This window comes from Verticillium nonalfalfae (genome assembly GCF_003724135.2).
Source record: "Verticillium nonalfalfae strain VnAa140/NRRL 66861 chromosome Unknown scaffold_79, whole genome shotgun sequence".
Taxonomy (NCBI): Eukaryota; Fungi; Ascomycota; class Sordariomycetes; order Glomerellales; family Plectosphaerellaceae; genus Verticillium; species Verticillium nonalfalfae.
The window spans coordinates 86,569-111,166 of NW_021167304.1; the positions used below are offsets into that span (position 1 = coordinate 86,569).

Sequence of the window (24,598 nt, forward strand, 5' to 3'; positions counted from 1 at the left end):
GGACCAACTACAGAACCGATCTCTCATTCATCCATGCCGCTCGTCCCACGCCGCCGCTTTGGGATGGATCTCCAACGTAGGAGGCCCCCCCCCCCCGGGGGGCTCCCAAGCTATTCCCATCCGAGCCCCCGCCCTTCAGGGATACCACTACACTTTGGCTTATTTCGCCGCTTGGTCACAATCCGCACCTCAACCTCTCTCTTCCCCTCCGGACTTTCTCCGTCTCGCGATGCCTGTTCTCGATGGATAATTACCCTGTCCACTTATTCATCTTGCTCTTCACTCTCGTGATCATCTTGGCCGGATCCATCCGTCCATGCAAGCCGTGCCCAAGGTTGAACTGGATGCGTGCGTCTTCTCGAATCCAGTCGAACCGGGTGCTCCCCTGGCCAGCTGCTTGCCGCCGCGCGCCTCGCCTCACTGCAATTAATCAATGATCAACTGAAACAGGTCGATTGCAGGCCCCTCCGGCATCGCGAAACGACCGCCCATCTTGCCCTTCTTATCACATTAAACAACTCACCACCGTCGTAGCATTCAGGTCATCAATGGCAGGGAAAGAGAGAAAAGTGCGCATCGTCTCGAGCCCAGCTACGCGCGACGTCTTGTTCAGGCCCGCCTCAGCCGGCCCGGGACTGTCGAGCCAACGAGCCATCGGCCCTGCACACCCACGGAAACGGGAACCAAAATCATTGGCACTCGCCATCCCGTCACTCGGGCTGCGCCTTTATCTGCCTGTCCCGTCGACAGCCCACATGAAAAATTCCCCGAAAGCCGCCTCTCAAAGTCCGTCGCACTCCCACCTTTCGCAACCCACCTCCAACGTCATCTGTCTGTAGTTTCCAAGGATTGTGCTGCCTGTGCATATTCGTCAATTGATGACAAGATCCATTGGAAAAAAGGCAGAGAACAAGACGCGGGCGAGGAAGGAACATTTTTTTTCACTCGGGAGCGCAGAGCATCAAGGAATACACATAGTATAACTCGTCCTAGGTATCGTGGCGGAAACCTGGAAAACGAGATTGAGCATCTCGCATCCGGCATTATGCGGATAGCTTGGACGCCGACCCAGAGACATATCCACTCCCTCGTGACCTCGGCGGCTCTCCCTCCTGCCCTCGCCCGCCTTGCTTCATCAACCATGCTCCCTTGTGGTACCGGCCATCCGTGAGCACGAGCACGCGTCGCTTTTCAAACCCGGTGAGCAACAATCCGGGCCGCCTCTCCCCCCTCACCGAACGTCGGGGTTCGGGACGAGAGACGACGCCTCAGCCATGTAGCCTCTCAGAGCCCGAACCCATGCGCCATCCTGGTCTCTTTTTGCAACGCATATAGTACAGGTCGGAGAAACGCCATTGACTGCTCCATGCACGACATGGTACGTGACTCCCTCTTGCCAAGCAGACGCCTAGCATGGCACAACGCAGCAGTATGGGCGATCCCATCAGTGCGTGCCCTCTGCAGCCACATCCGAGTCACCGCGGTCGCGCAGCTTGCGCTTGCCAGTCTTGGAGCCAGCGTTGCTCCTGTTCCCGCTGCTCCTGTTCCCGCTGCTCCTGTTCCCGCTGCTCCTGTTCCCGCTGCTCATGTTCCCGCTGCTCATGTCCACATCCTCGACCTCTGGCGCAACGTTGCCGTCTCGGTCATCATCGTCCCCGGTCCACTCGACAATCTCCCACTCGACAGTCGTCGTGCCGTTCCTTCTCTCCGTGATACTGTGGCCCTGCCGCACCGTCTTTCCTAGTCGGGAGCCCTCGACGAGGCTGTTGAACCAAGGCACGCTCTGGGATTCCCTATTGCTAGCCGCGCGCCTCGCTATCTGTACCGTCCTAACGCCAGACTTGTTTTCAGACTCGACATCAGGCTCAGGCTCAGGTTCAGAATCAGGCTCGGGCTCGGCCTCGGGCGACCTGGTGTCTTCGAGCTCAGGGAGTAGCCCCATGTCCTCGAGGTCCCGCAGGTCCTCGCCGGCCAGGCTCGCAAGCGTCAGCTGGATAAAATCGGCCTCGCGCTGGGGCCGCTCCGTCCAGAAGGATAGTGGCGTGCCGCAGTACCCGCAGAAGTAGCGCTTCGTCTGCCGCTGCGCCGGGTCCTGGCTCTCGAAGACGCGGTGGATCATGGCGTGCGTCTCGTCGGGGAAGAAGGACGTCGTCGAGCTGCGGTGCCACGCGAGGGGCACGCGCAGGAAGGCGGCCAAGGGCGTGGCCAGGGAACTGCCTAGGGTGTTGTGTTAGCATGGCCGCGAGGCGATCACTGTTGTTTGTCCAGCATTCTCGCAAGGTGCTTGGTTGCACAAAGCAAAGCAAAGCAGCATGTAGACTTTGTAGGTTGAAACTCCCGATTAAAGCTTACGGTGCAGGGAGTCTGCGTTGAAAATGACCTGGGCCAGCTCAGTCTCGTTTTTCGGCACATCGATGATGTAACGATTGCGGCCACAGTGACAGCCCCCACGCAGTGGGCGGAGCAAACTCATTCTGGCAGGGGGGGTGGCTGGAGGTCAGGTAATTTGGAGAAGAAAGAAAGGCCTGCGGGCGTTCGAGTAAAGTACGTGAACTTGTCAGGGAGGTGATGATTTGATGAGTTGATGGGTTGATGGAGGCTCCAGAAGAAATTGAACGCAATGAAATAGTGCGCAACTCCGGTCTTGGGATGATGAGATGGGGACTGGACTGTTGCCTTGAAGAGTTGATAGGCAGCTGGGGAGCACAGCATGATCGTGACAGCACCAGCTCCAGCACAGTGCAGCTGCTTGCGGCACTCGTGGTGGGGCAGCTTCCTTCCCTCACGAACCCCCCCACTCTCCGTCTTCGTTCACTGTTGTCCGTGGCGCCGTGGCTGCCTACCGCTAGCCAGTGGCGCCGCTCACCGTTCACCTCAGTGACCGAGCTGGACACCGAGACCTCACCCCTTCGCTGTTAATGGATGAGATGCGGGCAGAGAGAGCCCTCCTTGCCCTGATCCAGCCCGTCGAGCATTTTCATGTCCTCCTCCTCGAGCGCAAAGTCAAACACGTCGGCATTCTCTCTCATCCGCGCCTCAGACGTACTCTTGACCAACGGCACCCATCCCTTCTGCAGGCTGTACCGCACCAGCACCTGCGCCGCCGTCTTGCCGTGCTTCTCGCCGAGTCCGCGCAGCGTCGGGTCTGCCATTTTCGTCCCGCGCACGAGGGGGCTCCAGGCCTGGATCACGATGCCGTGTCGTTCGCAGTCGGCGACGAGCGCGCGCTGCTGGCACCACGGGTGAAGCTGTGCTCGTTCTGGTCAGCACGGCGCTCTCTGTTCTCCCTATATATATATGTGTGTGTGTGTGTGTATTGATATGTAGCAAGAAATAAGTGGAAAATAAAAAGGTGAAGAGCTCACCTCGATCTGGTTCACGCTCGGCGGCCAGCGCCCCGCATACGACCTCATCTCCTCAAGCTGCTCGATCCCAAAGTTGCTCACCCCGACCGCCCGCGCCGCCCCCTCACCCCGTACCGACTCCAGCGCCCGCCACAGCGCCCGCCGCTCGCGGCACGGCCGGTGCACGAGGAACAGGTCGACGTAGGGGGCCGTCCCGCCGCCGCCGCCGCTACCTGTCATGCGGCGCACGCTCTCGCGGACGGAGCGCAGCGTGCGCGCGGCGCTGCCGTCCTTGCGATGGATCTTGGTCGTCAGGAAGACGGCGGAGCGGGGGAGGCCAGAGGCCCGGAGGGCGTTGCCGACTTCCGTTTCGTTGGCGTAGAGCTGCGCCGAGTCGAGGTGGCGGTAGCCGACTGCGAGGGCGGAGAGGCAGGCCTGTGTGCAGGCCGGGCGCGGCGTCTGGTAGACGCCGAAGCCGAGGCGCGGGATGGCCGTGTCGGTGCCGGGAAGGAGAACCGTGTCGTGAAGGGAGAGGATGGCGGGTGGCTGCGAGGCCATGATGTCGGTGTCTGTGTTCTGTGTTCTTCTGCCGTCAGGGTGTCAACAGTGAGTGTGAGAGGTGCAAGAGGCACTTGAGAGATGACAATTCGCCGGTTCAAAGTGATTGATGAGTCACCTGCCTGCACTGCACGAGGCACGACAGAGCAGACCTTTTCATCTCATGTCAAAGTCAATTGAAATGGTATTCATTACCGATGCAGATCCAATGCTCGTCGCCATGGCACTGTTTGTCCCGGCAGACGTGAAAACTATACAGTGCCGGTGCGAGGCCTCGTGTGCCTCGCTGCCACCCAGCCCCCCTTTGTCCGGAACGCCATGCCCATCTTCCCCGCGCCTGTTCTGGCGCGAGGAGAGACCCCGAAAAGAACGAGCCGCCAACGACAGGAAGACGACGATCAAGCCGTCTTCTTCTTCTTTTTGGGTCGCTCCTCGTCATCGTCGCCCCCGGCCTCGTCGTCATCGTCGTCGTCGTCAGCATCGGCACCGCCCTCTTCGTTGTCGACGACGCTCTCGGCATCCTCCGAGTCTGACGTCTCCGGGTTCGAATCGTACTCTTCGGCGACGTCGCTCTCGCTGTCGGCCCTAAAGTCCTCGTCGACGCTCTCCTCGTCCTCGTCGGCGGACCCGCGGTCTGCCTTGTTGCCGACGACCTCGTCCTCCGAGTCGTCCATGGCCTCCTCCCGCAGCGCGGCCTTGAGCAGGTTGGCGTCCTCGTCAATCTCGTTCTTGACCCTCAGGTTCTTGAGCTTGAAGAACGTCTCCAGCCCCTTGAGGTCCTCGCGGCTAATGTTGCTGAACTGCGTCGAGCCGGCGCCGTTCTTCATGAGAACGGTTATGTCAAACGTGGACAGGGCGGAAACGGCGCCGCCCACACGCGAGAAGGTGATGGACGCCGTCTGCTCGTAGGCAATGTACGTCGCTGGCTTGGGGATGAACATGAAGGCCTTCTCGAGACAGTAGAGGAAGCCCTCGCTCGCCTTGATCGAACACTTGATGCCCAGCTGGTTGCGGTGCCTGGAGTGGGGGGGAGGGGTCAGCACAAGAGTTGCCTTAAATCAGAAAGTATGGTATAGGGGTTGTCATACGTTTGGAAATCTTTCGCAGGCGTGGTCACCTTCTTATTGGCCAGGCCGCGGAAGATATAGGTGATGACCTGGTGGAGAGGCTGCTCGTAGTGAGACTGCAGCTTGTCGCCGTACTTCTCCTTGATCTGCTCCTCGGTGAGGTTGACGTCGAGCGTGACCTCCTCGTCCTTCTTAAACTGCATGACGACAAAGGGGTATCTCGTCTGGCCCTGCCTCAGGGGAGGATCCAGGCCCACGCAGAGCATGACGTGCGCGTCATCTGGCTTGGGGAGCACCATGAACTTCTTGATGGCCTCGTACTGGATCTTGTAGTCGTAGGTTTTTCCGCGGAGTCGAAACGACGTGTCATACATGTCGATGTCGAACCGTCCTCTGTTGGCATCGTGTCAGCATGTTCTCCGCAGGCGGGGCCACCTCGCGGGGCAGCGTACCTCGGCGTCAGGTGCAGAATGTCGAGGAACTGCGCAATGGCGTCGCCGGCCGTCTCTCCAATCTCGGCCTTCTCCATCAGGGTATCGTAGAAGAGCGTCACGGCGTTCTTCTCCTCTTGGCCTCCGCCGGCATCACTTCCCGCATCGTCGTCGTCCGTCTCCTTCTTGGCGACGCCGGGAATGTAGAAACGCATCTCGACGAGCTGGTCCTTGCCAGCACCCGCCTTCTTGCCCTTGCCACGCGCACCGCCGAGAGTCCCGTTGGTGCCTGTGTCGTTCTCGTCGGTGGGGGCGGCAAACTCGACGGCGACCTCGTTGCGGCCAGCGAGGTTGGTGTTGGAGATTTCCGAGTAGGGCACCTCAAAGGCCGGACGGTTCTGCACGTTGAAGGACAGCTCGGCCTTGCCGAACTCGGCCTTGCCCCAGTTCCAGCCGCGCAGGGCGTGCTCCTTGTTCTCGAGGGTCGTGCTGTACCAGTTTTTGAAGAGCTTCGACAGGCGCTCAAACTCGTCCTGCGGGAAGCCGTCGAGCTGGATGATGCGGGTGTCGCGGCTGAGGATCTTGATCTCGTAGCCCTTGGCGGCGCGACTCCACTGGGCGGATGCGATGGCGCTGGCGTCGAGGGTGAAGGTGTCACCTCCGCCGGCGGGCTTCCATCCCAGGCCCGTCTCGGCGAATCTGCACTTGCCGCTCGACTTGGACAGATCCAGGAAGATGCTGTCGAAGCTCTCGCTGTACGGTGGTGAAGGGGTCCTGGTCAGCAGCCATTCGCACCATCGTCTCAAGAGGGCGTTGCTAGGCAGGAGGAAGGCCAACGTACATTGCAGCCATGACTCGGTTGGCGCGTGGTTTCTCTTCTCTTTTGGCGGAACGTGTACTTTTTTTGGAGAGTGGAAAAGATACAATAGGTCTCGCAGCCGTCAAAAATGAAAGCTTCGTGATGACACTCGGGCGAATTGAGGATGGACGAGCTTGTGTCGGGGGACTACTAGGTGGGCGGCCGAGGGTGGGAAATTTCACTGGCGAAGTCGCGGTCCGTCGCGCTGGGCGATGGGCTGGCTGTTGGAGCTGGCCGGGGGTAGGCAGAGAGAAGCAGGGGGGGTTGAGTACTTGGTCGAGACCAGTCATTTCAGCGGCGGGAGGTACTTTACGCGGTGTTGACGTGGCCGTTGTGGCCTGCCGTATTCGCACCTCTCACTTGAGTTATGTTTATGTGCATATCGGGGGGTATCGTACAAACAGCCCGCACCGCCTTCGAGTCTCCACTCCACGTCTCGGCTCCCCAACACTAACACGTCTCTCTCTCTACACCTCCCCCACACCATTCTACTTCTGCTCTGGGGTGCTCCGATCGCCCCAGCTCTTGTATTCCGCACCCTGTTAGTTGGCCAGGCCACTGTTCAAACTCGAGTGCCTCGCCGTCTGGTACACGGCAAGGCTCCCTCGACATGCCGAAAGAAATGGCTGAAGGGTGTGTCCGCCATGTGAACATCAATCCTCTCTTCCAGCTCCAGCTCAGAGTACCGACATGAAGCTGCCTCGCAAATTCCAGGCCACTCTACGAGGCCCTCTCAGATCGTCGAGGCTACTCCATTTCGTGGTTACAGGCGGTGGAGGTAGGTGAGATTGCGGGGGAATAACCCACAACTAGATTCCATCCCCCAACCGCTGAGCGGCCAACCGCCGGTTAGCCTAGCTTAAGCTGCTGCTCGAGCCGGGGTTCGCTGTGGCCAGCTTCGGCTTCGGGTGACGGGAGACTGGGACACCTCCCCCAAACCATTCCTATCCTGGGTCTTCAAAGGAGAGAAAGCTTGTTCTCATTTCTACCAACTGTCGTCATTGTCGAATTGGCTGACTGCTACTTCACTTTCCAACCCCGTCCAACCGCCCATCGCACAGCACAGCTGGCCTTGTCTCACCACCGTCACAGCACCGTATCGCCAACGCCAGTCACTTCGGTTCGCTGCTCCCATCATGTCCAGTCCTCCTTCACGGCTCAAGAACCTGCTTGGTCATTTCCTGCCCTCGTCACAACCCACAGCGGCTGCCGAATACAAGCACAACTACAACGTCCACCAGCTCTCGCCCACCTTCTTTCTCGAGCGCGCTGCCGCCATTGAGCCTGATGCTGAAGCCATCTTTCACGTGACGGCCAATGGCAAGACCCTACGTCGGTCCTACTGCGAGTTTGCCGACCGCGCTCGTGGTCTGGCGTACTACCTCATCAAGCATGGTCTCCGCCGAGTCGGTATCCTGGCCCCCAACACACCAGCCTTTCTCGAGTCCATCTTCGGCATTGCAGCTGCCGGCGGCGTCAATGTCGCCGTCAATTACAGACTGAAGCCCGACGACGTCAACTACATCTTTGACTTTGCAGAGGTCGACTCCATCATTATCGATGCCGAGTTTGCCCATCTCCTCGATGACTTTAAAAAGTCCCATCCCAGCGTGCACTTCCTCATCGACACCGACACGGACGCTACCGAGGGCCAATTGAGTGGGCCCTTTGACGATGCTGTCCTCGAAGGCCTGCAGTATGACCGCGCTCAAGGCGCCAAGGGCTGGGCTGGTCTGCAGTCTCAGTGCGCCAGCGAGGACGACATGATCTCGATCCCCTTCACCTCGGGCACCACGTCCAGGCCCAAGGGTGTCGTCTACACCCACCGTGGTGCGTATCTGGCTGCCATGGGCAACATCATCGAGTCGGGCCTCAACTACCATGTGGGCCGGTGCAAGTACCTCTGGACCCTGCCAATGTAAGCATCCTTTTTCTGTGACGTGAAAGGGGGGTTGGAAGAAAAAATCATTCTTCCTCTTCTAACCTAACCAGGTTTCACGCCATGGGCTGGACGTTCCCGTGGTCTATCACAGCGGTCCGCGGCACGCATGTCTGCTTGCGCAAGATTGACTATCCCCTGATCTGGAAACTTCTCAAGGAAGAGGGCATCACTCACTTCAATGCCGCGCCCACCGTCAACACACTGCTCTGCTCCGCCAAGGAAGCCGAGAAGCTGCCCCAGGAGGTCCGGGTCACGGTCGCCGCCAGCCCCCCAAGCGGCCACCTTTTCGAGCAGATGGTGAGTGGCCGTCTGGCCGGCTCTTGCCGACCCCCCATGTGCCCTTTGTTGCGACGAACATGGCTGACATGCGGCAGACAAACCTCAATCTGCACCCCGTTCACGTGTACGGTCTGACCGAGACGTATGGGCCGATTACCAAGGGCTACCAGATGCCATCGTGGGATGCGCTCTCGCCGTCGGAACGGTATGCCAAAATGGCGCGCCAGGGCCACGGCTTCGTCACGAGCCTGCCGATCCGCATCATCAAGACGGACCTGCCAGAGGGAGAGCTGGTCGATGTGGCCAGGGACGGCAAGGAAATCGGGGAGATTGTCTTTTTTGGAAACATCTGCGCAAAGGAATACTACAAGGATGCCGAGGCCACGCGGAAGCTTTTCGCTGGTGGCGCGCTTCACTCTGGCGATCTCGCCGTGTGGCACCCCGACGGAAGCGCCCAGATCCTGGACCGGGCCAAGGACATCATCATCTCGGGTGGCGAGAACATCTCTTCTGTAGCGCTCGAGAGCATGCTCATGCAACACCCAGATCTCCTGGAGGCTGCCGTCGTGGCCGTGCCTGATTCGCACTGGGGCGAGCGTCCCAAGGCATACGTGACAGTCAAGGAAGGTCGCCAAGTGGCGGGCGAGGACGTCATATCGTGGGCGAAACACCAGAGCAACATCAGTAAGTTCATGGTGCCTCGCGAGGTGGAGATCGTCGAGGAGCTACCCAAGACGAGCACCGGCAAGCTGAAGAAGAACGTGCTGAGGGAGTGGGCCCGGGGAAGCCGCCAGGCATGATGTCTGCCGACGGTGGCACCAGGCTGAACATATACATGGGATAATCGAAGCACGATCTAGAAAGACTCGGGGCGCCCTGTTCGCACTTTTGGCTGCCGTGACCAAGATTAAGAGGCAGCCCGCCGCACGTGCAACAAACACGGCCCACGGCCATGGAAATAACCCTGAAATGTGTCGTTCGGAATGCGAGAGCGAGAACGTGGAAACGCTCCGCCAAGAAACAAAGGACGATGAAGCGCCGATTACGAGAAATGCGACAACTGACAATCGAACTGAACCGAAAGCCGCCGTGCGTAGGCGGTGGCTTGCCCCTTGAAAAGGCCCAGCGGAGGCGGCCGCCGGATAAGGTCGGTGCCCTGCAGCATGAGGCCACCTCAACAAACCCTGGACCTAGCTGACGAGCCCAAATCCAGGCGACGAGCGAGGCCAGGCCCGGGGTCTCGGTACCGTAGGGGTGTAGGGACCTCCCGGCTGTGCGACCGAAGGGCTGGAGCCCACGCCGGAGGATGCTGACCATCTCGACAGACTGTCTGCCGGAGCCCGGATCAGTCTGTACTCGGTGGTTCCAGGATCTTCTAGTGTCTCGTGCCGGGGTCGACGAAGGGCAACAATGATCGATCTGATGCCTTGCGAGGGGCTCGGCACTCATGTGACAGCTGTAGTGCCTCCCCTGCAAATTCCCTGCTTCGGCGACTCTGTTGGCTCGCAGAATCGACATGTCAGGCCGTTCGTTGCTCGTCATGGTCGGGTGCCAGACGAGCCAGAGCGAAGTCCCTGCAACGAACTGACAATTGGTATAAAACTGACGATGGGTTCTCGTTGGCAGTGCTGAAGTGCCGGACGTGGCCCCTCCTCCTAGCAGATGGTGCAACCACCAGACAACAACGACAACAAGAGTATATACACACGCCTGTGATACCCAACCCGGAGGGCGCCATCAACCAGAACGTCCGACTCGCGATGGATCACTCCTTCGACAAGACACATCGTGAACAAGAACAAGAACCAGTTTTCATCGACTACTTCCTTGACGATCCCGAGGTACGTTCTCACTTCTCCACTCCACTTCCATCCTTCTTTTTGCCCCTTTGCCTCTGCGCTTTTACATGCTGCTTCCGGTACCTGAATTCCACAGACGCATGTTTGGGGGAGCCTCTCGATATGCACACACACACACAACACACACATGTTGCAGTGCACATGTGTTTACTGAGGGTCAATCCATCTTCAGGCCCCTGATGGAGCTGACGTTTCGGAAACAGCCTGTTCTCCTTGTCGTCCGTTGCCTCGGTGGCCCTCCTCCCCCGTCTTTCTCCTCCAGTGACCGAGCCTGCGGTGCGGTGCAACAAAGAACAATGCTTCTAACGGCATTCTCAGCAATTGGGCTCGACACCACCACCCTTGGGCCAGACGCCGGTCTTCAGCACCGCAGGGAGTGCCGTCGATCACCTACAGGGGGGTTGTGTCCGCCATGGTGGCGGCGACCACGCCATGCCCGTCGGCCATCGTACGACCCCAACCTCAGCCCACCCACCACTACCACCACCACCACTACCACCACACCTGGCCACTGAGCCACGACCCCAGAACCACCAACAAGCACGACACGAACGGTTGATCCCCGAGCCGCTGTTCCGCGGGCACCACCTGCAGTCGCCGATTTTCGGGAGCGGGCTGCATGTCAATGCCCCTGCTGGCACCGCTCCATCGGCGATCCAGTCCCATCACGACGACTGGGCGTTGCCCGACTTCAGCGCCGGCTCTCTTGCTTTCCCTTCCCCAGCCGAGGCGTTCCTGGAGCCGCCAGTGGGCGCGACCAATGTCATCGACTTTGGCCTCGGCGGCGCCACCACAAACCACCATGACTACACGGACAACATCACGCCACTTCCGAGCGCCGCGAGCCATGCGAGAACGACACTCGACCACTTTGACTTTGACTTTGCCTTTCCCTCGCCGTCATGGGGCCCCAGCCTGGATGATGCCATGTCTTCTTCGCTCGCCGTCGCTGTCGGAGCAGGGACCACGTCCCATCCTCGCAGCGCCATGGACGACGAGAGCGACCACAGGGATACCTTCTGGGCCGACGAAGACTCATCCTCCGTTGGCGGCCGCCCATCGCCTTCGACAGCCGCCCGCAGGCGCCTCCCAAAGGGCAAGCACCGCGCCGACTCGCTCGACGGCGCCAGCAGCAGCATCTTCAGCACCGGCACCGACGACACGGGCGGTTCCCACGCCGCCGGTGCCGCCGATCTGAGCCCCGGTCTGCTCCCGCACGCAGGCCACGGGTCCGGATTCAGCCCCAGCCCCGGCACCATCGTCAAGACGGAGTCCTCCCACCACCCCGGGGCTACCGCCGCCGGCCGCCGCCGTCGCAGCAGCAGAGCCAAGTCGGTCGCGACGACCGCCTCGGCCTCATCCTCCAACGCCACACCGCCGTCGTCCGACACGCGCGCCCCCAAAAAGGCCGCCGCGGCAGCCACGGCCGCCCGCCTGCGCAGTGCCTCGCGCGCCTCCAAAAACGCCGCCCGCCGCCCGGCCGAGTCGGCCGAGGAGCGCCGCACCCGCGCCTCGCACAACCTCGTCGAGAAGCAGTACCGCTCCCGTCTCAACGCCCAGTTCGAGGGCCTCCTCAACGCTCTGCCCGAGCTGCCTGCGGCCGCCTCGCAGCAACAACCGCAGCAGCAACAGCAACCGCAGCAGCCGGCAGCGGCGGATACGGCCGAAGACCAGGCGGAGCGGCGCGTCAGCAAGGCCGAGGTGCTCGAGCGAGCGCGCCTGCACATCGAGGCCCTCGAGCGCGAGAGGGAGGCGCTGCGGCGCGAGAGGGAAGAGCTGCTGCGGAACCTGGCCGACATGGAGCAGGACGTCAGCGTGCGCATGGGCGAGGGGGCCTTTGGCGACAGCCTCCGCGAGTCGCCCGCCACAGAGGAGGACGAGGCCGAGGGGCAGGCCGAGCGGGAGGACAAGTGAAGCCGAAAAGCAGGTCCCTGCCTGGAAAGGGCCGGGGGAGGCTGGCGGCGTCCGTCATCATCAGACTGTCAGAAGAGATGTTCCTACATTGACGACTTTGGTTTCTCTCTTCTGTTTCTTTCTTTCTTTTCTTCTTGTCTTGTTCACCTGCCTCACATTGTACCACTGCTCACGATTTTGAGACTGTACTCCTAGCGGCATTTCTTTTTAAACTGCATTTCTGCGGAACGTCATCTCACGAGTAACCATGTCTTGGGGATAACTCGATTAACTCGAATAAAATTGATTCAAGGTCTGGTTTCCACCCAAAATATCTCTCCATGGCTGAAAGAAACACAAAAACGCCAGATAGCCTTGGCGCCTGGGCCGAACCTGGCCAGTCTCGAGCCTCTCAGGCTCTGATGTAGCAAGTCTCGCCTTGCCTCCTCCCCTGGAGGAGAAGGACCTAGTCCATTCAATAGGTCCCAGCAGCTCTATGCTACCCCCAAAGATGTCCCACCTTGTACAGGTTGTTTTTTGAGGGGTTTCCCACCCCCTTTTCATCATCCGTAAAATCATGCAACCCAGCCTGAATCTCCAATCTTCCCAAGATGTTTACACCCGGCGAGTGCCACACGGTAGAAGGCGCTCTCCTGCGAGCAGCCTTGTCTGATCAAAATAACCGTGCTCGAAGTGTAGGAAAAAAAAAGACGGGCAAAATATGACCGGTGAAAGTTGCCGAGATGTAGCAGCCAACGCTCAATCTCGAACACCGGTAGAAAACTCCAGGGAACTCCCGTAAACGAGCGTGCGTACAGGCCATGTACTGTCAGGCCTGCAAAAGTCTTTGTGAGAAGAAACGAAAGGAACAAAAGAAAATATTGCGAATCCCACGACTCAGCGAGTCCCATACTTGAAGAAACGGTGCCGGGGGTACGAGGTGGCCACAGTAGGGGTTGAATATCCTTGCCAAGTACAAGTTGATGCTCCACCATCAGATCCGGTTGCCAGCGTAAGCAGGCGGGAAAAGAGCATAGCCGCCAGCCGGGGTGCTCAAACTCGTGGTATGTGCCCTCTGACGCCTATGTCTGTATGTTTCTTTGTTTCTGGTGGACTGCACACTGTCACGCCCTGCACTGGCTGCGATACGCCTCTCCTCGTCCCGTATATCCCCCATGGAGCGGGACATGACATCGCCACCATCTGACCATGGGCTCTTCGGGCTCTTTGGTGACGACAGAGGTGGGACTTCGTCGTATTCCAGGGCAGCAGGATCGACGGTATCTAAAGCCTTGGGATTCCACGCCTCGAAGGCGGTGCCACTGGTATAACGAGTCAAGGCAGTCAAGTTGGAGTCTGCTGAGATGTGGCGCTCGTCGCTAGATGTGGTATGCCCAGTCGAATTCGAGCCAGTCGTCGACGTGCTGGTGCGATCATGAATGTACAGGCCGGAGGTGCTCAACGCCACAGGGGCATCCGTGCCGTAAGAGAAACGAACTGCCCCAGAAGAGAGCATCTCATCAGAATACCCGTCGACACGAGACTCTGCCATGACCATCTGCTGCTGGAAATCGCCTGGGATAAGGAGGGATGGCGAGAGGTTGAAACCATGGGATTCTTTGAAGCTAGATGCACGGGATGCAGTCCGCACATGCAGATGAGTAGGACTGCGGCATGTACTTTCGATTCGTGGATGCGAGAAGTTGGACGTTGTTGGCATCAACGGAACTGTCGGCGTGATGGCCTCGTGGCCGGTGGCTGTCGACGCTTGACTAACAGGACTGAGGGCCGGAATGTCAAAGTGCCGGGCCGGCACAGGTTGAAGCCCAACAGACAATGGCTGAATACCCTCGATATCCTCGTCAACGCAGAAGCTGTAGGAAGCCGTCGTCGCTGTCGCGTCCAGATCCACAGAATGTACCTCCTCATCCCTATCACCGTCAAGAGATGGCCGATCCCAAGCGTACTCAAAGTCAGCTTCAGCCTCGTGTTCGTAGCAATAGTCAATGTCATCTTCCCAGCTTTCACGAGGCAAGATTTCAACCTCGCTCGTCTCATGTAATGCTGCCTTCAGAGCGCGCTGAGCAGCAATCACGTCGAATCGTCCCAGCGTGTCGGAAGCACCACTCATGGGCCGATGAGGATTTTTGGACTGGAGTTGTGCTGCTTGAAGCTGTGCCGACAGGCGCAGCATTGGAACCGAATGACTTCCGCGCAGGGAGGAGTTGTTGCTTGCCAAGCTGAGACGCGATCGCCGTGATGATACGTGCTGCTCATCCTCCTCCGGAACATCAGCCAGAGCAGTCTCATACGCGAAAGTGGTGCTCGAAGTCGTCAGGGGCCACGCAGCATCATCAGGCGTCGTGATTGCGTGTGGGAAAATTGGGCTTGACGGCGATTCGACCTCTGCGGATCGCGCAGCAAGGAGTTCGCCGGCTGTTGTGGGAAGCGTATCACTCTCAGCAGGCAGAGGGAAAGGCTTCGGCTGACGGAACCCACCGCCGGTGACTGGTCGGTCCCACGAGCCAGCGATCAAGGAATCGGTCGCGTCGTACCGGGTCGACGTCCTGCTAGAGATACGAGGAGGCGGGATAGGCGGGATAACGTCTTCGGGAGCCCTGGGAGGCCGGGGAGGCGCCGCCGAGCGCGATGCGGCACTGTGCATCTGCTCCTGTGAGCGCGTACGCTTAATAAGACGGCGTGGTGAGACCATGCCTGGCGCCTGTCGTTGAAGTGGTGGGGACTGCTGCGGCGGTAGGCGTCGCGGTGATATTTGAGTGGGTAGATCGACCGGGGCACCATCTTCGCGTATGGCCAGAGCCTCAGAGGAAAAGTTGGAGAAATGAAGACTGTCGCCTTCCATGCCCAGCAGGGGAGCAGCTGGGGGCGGTCTTGGTGGACGAGGAGCCGAGAAGTCCGCGCGACTTTCACGTTGTGCTTGAGGCAAGTGTTCTCGCCGCGTGTGAGTGACGTGCTGAAAGTTGTAGGGACCAGAGATGAGCAGTTTCTTGTTACCACTGCTAGAGGCCGGACGGTCTACGGAAGTAGGGTCCGTCTTCGGAATCTTGCGCCGCCCAAACAGACCGGGGATAAGCTGCTCTTTCGGCGGGGGTATGGGGTTGCTATCCAGAGGTTGATCCGTCGAATAGAGTGAGCTCCCGGAAGAACTATTGGCATTGCTCTCTGCCCTCATCCTGACTTTTCGGTTGAAGATGGTCTTTCCGAACAATTGAACACTCTCTGGTCGATCGCGTGATGGCATGCTGCTCGAAGTTGACCGGCCGGAGGATCGCCTGGACAAGGTGATGTGCTCAAGCGTGTTTTCCCACGAGGGGCGATCCGTGGCGTGAGGACGAGCTGCAACTGAAGAGGTTGATTCCAGAGCCGAGACCCTCTTGACGTGTTTACTGAAAGCACGGATTCGTTCGGGCGAAGGCGGGCCGTCTACAGCTGGCTCAAACACGATGTCCTTGGAGCTTTGGGGGTCAGGACGGGACCGGGTGCTCGGGCGGGACGTTGATGAGGAGACATCCTGCTTCGAGCTGTCGTTATCAATGGTAGCCCGCCGAGCTGCCTTTTTGAAGTTATGGGTGGTGGAGTAGATGGGTAATGGTGCGGATGCCCACATGATGGCCGTCGAATGCTTCCTTTTTCTCTATTCTTCAGCGTTCCTGTCTCAGACCCCCGTGCTACGCCAGGATGGTGGTCTTAGAGCCACGGTGGGAACCAACGTCAAGACTGCACTCCAGCGCAACACCGCGTCGGTGCTGGCTTGACCTCTCCAGGCTCGCTCAGAAATCGAAAAAAGAAGTCCAGATCTGCTGTTGTACTTTCGGAACTTTTCTTGGTGTTGATATGACCTTTTTTGCGGGTTCGCGGGGGTGTGGTTGTGGACGTGCACGCCAAATGTTTGTGCGTAAAACTGTCTGGGCGCTGCAGATGGACGTGGGTGACTGACAGCTGGGCGGGAAAGCAATTGTTGACAGCAAAGCGACACAAGTCTTCCTTATACAGCAGACTGCTGAATTCGTGTGCTCAAAGTCGAGCGTGTATTCGGCATGCAATAGCAGACAAGCAAAACAAGCAGAAACGAGGCTAGGTGAGGCAAGCAGAGCAGAGCAGAGCATGATGGAACGGGAACAGGGGAAGCGAATCGGGGGGGGGGTACGTGAGACTTTGTTGATGATAGCTGGGCAGCGTCTCTGGGCTCTGGATCCCTGGGTCTAGTCTCCTCAACCTCCTTCCTCCCCTCCTACAAGGGGACGACGGACGGGCATGGGGCGGGCAGGGGAAGGATGTGATGCTGGTAATGACGGCCCCCTGCCCGGTGCAACCTAGAACCCTGCCAGCATGCTGCGAGTTGCTGCGCGGCGTGGATGGGGGATCCGTAATTAACCCTCCCAGTAGAAGACCCAACAAAAAAGGGTGCAATATGCGCTGCGCAGCAAAATACAACCCCTGGCATCCCGGCCGCGCTCTTTTCGGGTCTTTGCTGGGCACTGGTGTCGCGACAGGAGCCTGACCGGATGCAAGACGAGTCGAGACGCGACTCCAGCGAGCGTCAACGGGGGTGGAGGGAGAGGGGTGGAGGGGCACGGCACGTTGGAGCAACGGTGCTGGTGTTGGTCTTCTGTTGGCGGTACGTCGTGTGTAATGCGCACCTTGTGGATGCATTCTGCACACTGGACGAGCATGAGCATGAGCAGGGCATCGCGCGCCATGCCGCCAGGCTTTACCTGCTTGTGAGAGTAGCGTAGGTGCATGGAAACGAGTTTATGAATCAAGGTCGCCTGATGCATGTGCATGCACAGAATGACAGAGCTGGTTGTCAGCGGACTCGACTCGCCGTATGGGGTTCTCGTACCGCAACGCTCGCAGTAGACGATTCGGCGGGAAGCCACATGCTGTGATCAGTGGGAAGGCTAGGTAGCGTGGTTCGGCGCCGACGTGAGTTAGTGGGTATTGTGTGCAAGGAGCGGCATGCTCTGGTCTCGTTTTCTGCGCTGGACAGTGTCGCAGCACCCCGGTGGCGGCGCAAGACTTGACACCCATCTGAGGTACGGATGGGGGGTTTGCGTGAGGGACAGAGGAGGCGGGGCGGAGCGGGCCAGGCTGACGGCGCTGGGGCACCGCGTGTGTGGTTGGCTTTGGCTAGCGACGAATCGAGTCTGGTTGGCGGTTGAGGAGGAGATTCCGGGTGCGGATTCCGGGGGATGCTGGGCCGGCATGACGAGAAAGTCTGTCGCCGCGTGGTTGTCATTTACACGTCTTCTGTCCTATCCCGTCAGAGCAGAGGTGGTTAATTTGCGACGGGCAGTTTTCCATGTCGCGTGTCCGTATGGGTCGTCGACGCAAAGAGAATGGCGTGGACGCCGAGTCTGGGGAAGGATGCACGGTGCGAAGCGAAGTGGCAGAGTAAATCAGCAACAATTTCGAACGCAATGCGCGCGTGTCCATAGCACAGCACCACCTTTATGCAGGCGTGCCGGCTCGTGATCTGGAGACGGAGCAAAGCGGCAGCCGTCATCATGCTGCAACTGCGAAGCGAGCCCAGGCGAGAAGCAGCAAGAAAGAGGACTAGGCGTTCCAATGGCCACCATCATATGTCCCACGGCGCTCATGAAGCATGCGACATGTGAAGCTCGAGCCGATTGAGCGGGCCATCCATGGGAGTGGGAGCAAGATCCGTCAAACGCAGCGCCTGGGGCCAGGGAGGATGCGCTGTGCAGAGCTGGGCCGATCTGGGCGCGGCTGATGATGGACTGCATCGGGAAAATGGCGAATGGAAGCCAAGACGAGCTCGAGACGGCCTGGGAAATGCAATACCAGGTCGCCTAATCTCTGAGGATAATGAGCGTGACAAGCCGCTGGGATCCAGACGCGGGCTGGCAGGCCAGGAGCGCATGTCAGAACGGAATGGCATGTGGCGATGGTGGTACTGATGGTGATGATGGTGGTGTGGGTGGGTGTGTGGGTGGACGATGGGCAGGTGGGTGAAGTGGACGAGGGAGGGTTGAACCACGATGCCATCGAGGACCAAGTGCCGCGAAGTTGGACACATGGATAGATGGAAGGCACTGGAACCACAATGCAAGGTACCGCGTCCTTTCGTCCTGCTGCTCTGAGATGAACTCTTCCTTCGTCTTGCTCGGCTGCACTCTGCGCAATCCGGCAGGAGCACCCCCTCCCTGGCAAGATCGCACATGTAGAGGTTCAAAAGGCAAGAGTCCAACGGGGAGAGGCAAAAAAAGGCAAGAGGATGAGCATGAGCATGAGCATGAGCATGAGCGAGCATAAGCAGGTGCAGGACTGGAGGGCTGCAGCTTCCCGCGGCGTGATGGAACAATAAGATGGAGGGCGGTGACGCGTTATGGTTGGACACACAAAGGTACTCCAGGATGGGCAAGAAGCACTCGAGGTGCCCGGCCCGCAGTTGCTGCAAGTGATGGTAGCTCCACTGCAACTTCCCTGGACTGACCGGTCAACAAGACCCAATGTTGGGTGGTCGCCTTGACGAGGATGAGTGACAGCTGAAGCCTCGATTCGCGGCCTGCTCCGACGTGATTTTTCTTTTGGTCTTGTTTCCCACGCTTGTGAAGAGGCGTTCGCTCTGCTCAGACTCAACTGAGTTGGCTCCGAACATCTTGCTCCCAATGCTTCATCAGGTGCTAGGCTCGCAGCTAACGCAGCCATTCGCAACCCAGGCCGTTCTCGACAGTGAGCACCACACGCCCTTGTCATCGTCTGACTGGCCACCGTCAGCCACCCTCTCGTTCGCTCGGCTCGAAGCTCTCGGGGTCCATCTGTACCTGCAGTCAACAACACTTCGACCCTTGGCTTGCCCGTCAACAATCGTCACACATCACAGCCGAGCCCCGGGTTGCCACCAACCTCCCTCACCTATGTCGCTGTGCCCGTGGGGCCTTGTGGGGTTGCGGCCAAATAAGGATGTTGCGTACGTCTTCGGAATCGCCTTGTCCATCGTAATTCCATGGCGCAGCCGTCAATCACACTACTGTACAATCTTGGGTTACGCCCATCTATCCCAATCTCTCTCACCTGGTCCACCTCCGACATTGCTCCCCCAGACACCAGCTTGCTTGCAGACGTCAGGGATGCCGGTTACCACCTTGCCTCGCGGTGTGGCCCTGAGGCTGACTGGCTGACATGTATGGACTGTCCTTGATCTATCCACCCATCCACCGAAAGTATCACACGAGGACTGGACGCTGACTTGTTGCCCTTCTCTTCGCAGCCAACAAAGTCTAGCCAGCCGACATGGCTCAGAGGCCCAGCAGCAACCCGGCGTGCGTTGCATACCGTCCCGCACAGTTGCATCTCGGAGGAGTCAGATCCCTCCAGCCGCGGCTGTGTGTGTCCCCCTCGGCTGTCCGAAAGCCATCTCCTCCAATCTTGCCAGCCTCGGGCAACCCATGTGAGACCGCCGCTGCTTCCAAAAACCCTGTGCTCGAGGCGAAACCTCTCTACTGTATCCTCGTTGCAAACCGCCATACCGCACCTGAGCCAGAGCGATGCCGATTGTGACAGATCATGATCGACGCGGCTTAGCACCTTACCCTGACCTGGCCTTCTCCGCTGGGGGATTCTATCCCCAGTTTTCAAGCAGCAGGGGGTTTCCTTCCTGGTCCAACAAGGTCGACGGCGCCACATTCCGGCTGCCCTCGACCAGACAGACCCTGGAAGTTGGCCCAGGGCCTGGCCTCGCTACCAGTATGGTCCAGGGGAGGACCGCCAGTGTACCTGCCTATGTATTTCCTCCTTCGTCAGCTTTGCCAGCTGCGTGCTTGCGTGTGTGTTCCTCTTACGGCACGCCTGCCGACAAGCCTTTGCGTCCGGTGGAGGGTCTAGCAAAGGTCCAGACTCCATATGTGCGTCATCTGCAGACGAGCAGAAGACACATTATTCGAGGGCCAGAAAAGTCGTGTTGGTGCAACTCTGGCCGCCTATTGCTAATATGGCATATGCAGCCCTCTCGACCTCAACACCCCACTGGCGATATCTGCGATGCCCACGCATGATGATTGCGGTGGAGAATCAAGAATCGCGGGATGATAGTGGAAGTGTGATAATGGAGTTGAATGGCGTTGCCAGCCTCGTCCTGCCTCCTCTGGCAAGACAGCCCGAAAGGCCGAAAGGCCGAAAGGCTGGGAAGGTAACAGATTGCTTGGCTGGCATGTCAGGTTGGGATGTGAGTCTCGATTGGACAATGGCCCTGGCAATTCCACGTGTGGTTGGTTCCCAGTCCTCTTGCCCCGTTCGGACCTCCAAGCGTCTGGACTGTTAGGCTGAAGCTGTCCGTCAGAAAAGTGTGACACTAGGCAAGCTTGCTGTTGCATATCCGGGGTCTTCTACCTGCAGTATTCGAGAGGGCAAATGCCTCGGGTGGGTTGTCAGTCGGTCCACGAGTCTGCATCAAGCCCCAACAGTACGCACAGACGGTTGACCAGTCGCACATCTCACGTCGAGCCCCCGCGTTGAGTCGAGCGGCCTTGTGCTGCCCACCCCACAGCATAGCGGAGCGTCCCATCACGGCGGGACAGTTGTGCGTCGAAATGCGTCCTTTTTTCATACCTTCGTGTCGATGTTGTTCCGTCTACGCCATGTTTGACGTTCGGAACGTGGCCGCTTGCATGGTACCAGCTCGACACTGTTCCATGGAACGTGATCTCGGGGAGAAGCCCGCGCTATTGTGTCGACGTTCTTTGAACCGAACCGAACCTGACACCGCTTTGGAGTCTCACATGCGGCGATCATCGATTGACTACTTCGACCAACACAAGGACGAGGTCACTGAAGAAAGTTTGTTTTGCATGAGGAGGCGGGAGGGTGCAAACATCTGTCAAGGGCACAGCATGCCCTGGGGCGATGCAGCATGGGGACCTGCAGCCATGCAATATTTTTCGAGAGCGGCTTCCTGTTCCTCTGCTGCAAGCTGCACCACGCACTGCAGAGCTGGAGTTTCTGAGCATATGCGCGTGCGGGGCTTCCTCGCAATGGTGGTGAGCGTCCTGGTTGCTTGCCGATTGTCGCTTCGTGGTACCTCGCCTCATCTTGCCTTGGCTACCCTTGAGCGGCTCACCTCCAAGCATCTGCGTGCCCCTCCTCAGCGGGCCCTTGGCCTTTGAAGACGGCCATCGTTGGAGTTTTTTCTTGGTGGCGGCACCATCGCATCGCAGCCAGACGACCCGGTTTCCGGAGCTGCAGCTGCTCCTCTCTTCGTGTGTGTGTGGATCGAATCGAGGGCACGAAGCTGTGTATCCGTGGTAGGTACCTAGGTCAGGCACGGGTGTGCGTCTCGAAGGTAGAGATTTCTCGTGCGACCCAATCAGCCTGGCAACCATTCAGTGTATAGTTCTTCGCCCTATTTCACAGGCACGGCACATACGCACATGGCAAGCATGTCTTCGACCTCACAGGGAAGCACAGGGTATGAAGGAACAGTGACGTGAGTTCCAGGCTAGGGATGTCCAGGTATCCCTTCCTGGACCGGCCACCGTACGAGGCAGAAGTCGTAGCCCCTCGACGCGGTCCATGATAAGGAAGTGCATGTGCCATTCGATGTCTCAATCAAAAGGCAATTGGTGAGCAGTCGGTGTGACGAGCCACGCTGTTGGCGCGTGAAGCCGAGCCTAGACGTCGGCAGCTTGACGTTCTAGGACGGCAGGCTGCAGAGACAGAGCTAGCTGCCAGAACTGCCAGAGCTGCCAGGGCGGGCTGCCAGATTACGTTGCCCGAGTTCCCCCTGCTACCGTCTCCCGCCAAGCCTATTGAAGAAAGATCGTCGGACGCAATACAACCTCGAATATACATATAGAGTTGGTGAAACGTGGTGAGCGCGCACACCGACTGGACACGCCATAAACGGCGCGAGGTCTTGCCCATCTTGCCCAAGTTGGTCTTCTCCCCCCGGGCGAGTCCTTTACCACGTAGACTCTCGAGGCGCAATCAGGACAGGAAGGGCAGGTAGGGCAGAAGGACGGGGCAGAGCAAGGGCGGATGGTCGATCTCTCAATGTGGTACTGGAACAAAGCGAAACCGCCGTCGCGGGACCAGCAAGGGCCCGCAGTGGACAGACGTCGGGGTGCTAAGGCAAGTGCGTACTGGGCGGGCTCGCTCGGGGGTTCACTGACTTCCAAAAAAAAAAAAAAAAAAGGCCGACAGGATGCCGTGTAGGGATTCAGGGTCTGTCTTGGTGAGGGAGACAATCACACATGTAATGCCTGACAGCGCACCTGCCAGTCAGTCCGCCAACGTCTGCCGATGAGATCGAGGATGGGGGCCTCTGCTACGGTAGACGAAGTGGTTCTCCAAATGGGGTGGTGGTGGGCTTCTCGCTGTGATGGAGACTGGTGTTTTTTTTTCCCCTCCTTTGCTCGTATTTGGGTTCTCCTCTCGAGCACTGCCGGAATAGCCACGTAAACCCACGACGACTTGTGGCTGAGTCGAGAAACGGGGTCTGGCTTCGCTGGCGAATTGACGAGTCAGCGAGAGGACCACTTTGAGTTTCTCCAGAGTGTCCTGGTGCCTGGCACCGCCAATGTGGTTGTCTGCCGTATGTGCCTGCATTTGTGAGCGGGAGACTCGGCCTTGCAACAGCCTTTCTGGGCCACACAGGCCACGATGATCCCGGTAGCGGATTGTGCAGATGGCATCATTGTGATAGATGGGTGTCCTGTTGTGAGCACATAAAAATAAACACAAGGGGAAACCCCGAGCATGGAGGGGGGTCCATAACGTAAGGGCCCGCTGTCGGCCGACGCGTCGCGCCCCATCTAGGCACCCTAAGAAACCGAACGGACGGCTGTTTGTCGGCAGGAGCGCACCAAGGTGGGCGCCGGTGGACATGGTACAGTACCTGGGTAGGCAGGCAGTTTGGCGTCGGGGGAAAATGGATATGGGGAGCCCATCCATTGCGAGTTAGCAGGAGGGAGGGACGCAGGGGTTCCTGAGGCAGGTCCTTGGGCGGTGGCTAGCTCCTGGACTTTCCTGACGGATCCATAACTATCGCACCTCGCTCGCATCTTGGCAGAGCATCCAGGGCAAAGGGGGTGCAACAAAGATGATGATGAGGGGCCCTCTATCCTCCCACCCCCAGTGAAAGAGACCCCCCTTCGTCTGCCTTCGTCTACACCCCCTGCCCATCCCCCTCACTACTAGATCACCCCCCTTCGGCTTCCGATCCAACAACGTCAAACGCCTTATCCGTCACTAGGGAAAACCGCTCGCTCGCTCGGCATCTTGGCCTCCCACCGCACCGCCTCGTTTTAGCTTCTGACGCCCTTACCTCACTTGGGAAGGGAGCGAACGGGGGGGAGCCCATCCCCATTAAGGGCCCATTGGGGAGATTCAGTTCCATTTCGCTCGGACTGGTTCTTCGTGCCTGGTGCCTGTCGCTGGTCGAGGAAGCTTGGACAGCGGTGGGTGCAGCAGGGCCTGGGAAGCTCGAAGGCTAGGTGGAGAGAGCTAGAGAGGCAGGCTCGAAGCTCTGCCGGCCTTCTATGCCGTGCCGGGACGTGGGACGACCGTTCCCCGGCCGCGCCTCGATCACTCCCTGGTCCCCGATGGCATATATCAGGAGATGAGTAAGGGAAGCTGATATGAGTGAGAGAGATGAAGAGATGAAGAGCCGACCCAGCACGGGGCATCTGAGCAGAGCAGGTCTCTCCTTACTCGAGAAATCGTGGCGCGGCACCCAGTAAATGCCGACGTTTGACTCTTGGCGGCGCTCATAGCCTCGTGCTCGTGTGGCCGCAGCCGTCCGAAGTTCGCCGCGCGCGTGTGTGCCGTATGGTCTACACCATGGCATGGCGTGACGTGGCGGTGGTACTGTGACGACACCGTTCGCCAGCCCATCTTCTCGTCGTGTCAAGCATCGTTACACGGCCGTCGGGGGCCGGACCACTTGGGCTCCGCGTTTGAGCCTCCCCAATTGCTGCAGGCAGGGTAAGGCGGGAAAGAAAAGTAGCTTTCTGTGCGCGCTGGGTCAGTCAGCCACACCGGTCGAGAGAGAGAGAGCACACGCAACTCGGAACTCTGCTTGGCTGGGTGCGTGGGTGGTTGGCATCCATTGTCCCTTTTGTCCGTCCCATCCACTGGTATGACGCCCCAAAAGGTTGAAACCGAGCTCCCGAATCCTTGGACGTTACCAGAGCTCTTAAGCTCCTCCCCACCGCCCGACCTCGAAGTGGGAATAGCACCCCTCTGCAGCCCGATTCACGGTCAGCACCAAACCTGGAAGCGGACGCGACCCCGACCGTGCTGAGGTACCATCCCGCGAGCCGATGCTGCCTTCTCCTTTTGTTTGTTTCTCCTCTTGCCGCCGGGCCGTCCGCGAGACAGAGATTG

At 59.0% G+C, this 24,598-nt stretch overlaps 7 protein-coding genes across 7 annotated transcripts; 2 read left to right on the plus strand and 5 right to left on the minus strand.

Moving 5' to 3' along the window:
* Positions 1–1,444: 1,444 nt before the first annotated feature.
* D7B24_008597 (uncharacterized protein) lies at positions 1,445–2,473 on the minus strand (the record flags this gene model as incomplete). The annotated part of the gene is made up of 2 exons (XM_028642683.1): positions 1,445–2,217; positions 2,353–2,473. 2 exons carry the CDS (start codon positions 2,471–2,473, stop codon positions 1,445–1,447), a joined length of 894 nt encoding a protein of 297 aa, XP_028493531.1.
* A 442-nt stretch (positions 2,474–2,915) lies between these two features.
* Positions 2,916–3,902, minus strand: D7B24_008598 (uncharacterized protein; the record flags this gene model as incomplete). Its single annotated transcript, XM_028642684.1, has 2 exons — positions 2,916–3,248; positions 3,366–3,902. The coding sequence occupies 2 exons, from the start codon at positions 3,900–3,902 to the stop codon at positions 2,916–2,918; spliced, it is 870 nt and encodes a 289-aa protein (XP_028493532.1).
* A 398-nt stretch (positions 3,903–4,300) lies between these two features.
* POB3 (FACT complex subunit) lies at positions 4,301–6,252 on the minus strand (the record flags this gene model as incomplete). Its single annotated transcript, XM_028642685.1, has 4 exons — positions 4,301–4,919; positions 4,991–5,362; positions 5,422–6,174; positions 6,242–6,252. 4 exons carry the CDS (start codon positions 6,250–6,252, stop codon positions 4,301–4,303), a joined length of 1,755 nt encoding a protein of 584 aa, XP_028493533.1.
* A 1,143-nt stretch (positions 6,253–7,395) lies between these two features.
* Positions 7,396–9,280, plus strand: D7B24_008600 (uncharacterized protein; the record flags this gene model as incomplete). Its single annotated transcript, XM_028642686.1, has 3 exons — positions 7,396–8,177; positions 8,252–8,498; positions 8,576–9,280. 3 exons carry the CDS (start codon positions 7,396–7,398, stop codon positions 9,278–9,280), a joined length of 1,734 nt encoding a protein of 577 aa, XP_028493534.1.
* Positions 9,281–10,240: 960 nt separating this feature from the next.
* On the plus strand, positions 10,241–12,253 carry D7B24_008601 (uncharacterized protein; the record flags this gene model as incomplete). Its single annotated transcript, XM_028642687.1, has 2 exons — positions 10,241–10,321; positions 10,658–12,253. The coding sequence occupies 2 exons, from the start codon at positions 10,241–10,243 to the stop codon at positions 12,251–12,253; spliced, it is 1,677 nt and encodes a 558-aa protein (XP_028493535.1).
* Positions 12,254–13,226: 973 nt separating this feature from the next.
* On the minus strand, positions 13,227–15,860 carry D7B24_008602 (uncharacterized protein; the record flags this gene model as incomplete). Its single annotated transcript, XM_028642688.1, has 1 exon — positions 13,227–15,860. One exon carries the CDS (start codon positions 15,858–15,860, stop codon positions 13,227–13,229), a length of 2,634 nt encoding a protein of 877 aa, XP_028493536.1.
* A 4,707-nt stretch (positions 15,861–20,567) lies between these two features.
* D7B24_008603 (uncharacterized protein) lies at positions 20,568–21,808 on the minus strand (the record flags this gene model as incomplete). The annotated part of the gene is made up of 3 exons (XM_028642689.1): positions 20,568–20,747; positions 21,199–21,583; positions 21,639–21,808. The coding sequence occupies 3 exons, from the start codon at positions 21,806–21,808 to the stop codon at positions 20,568–20,570; spliced, it is 735 nt and encodes a 244-aa protein (XP_028493537.1).
* Between the last annotated feature and the right edge of the window lie 2,790 nt (positions 21,809–24,598).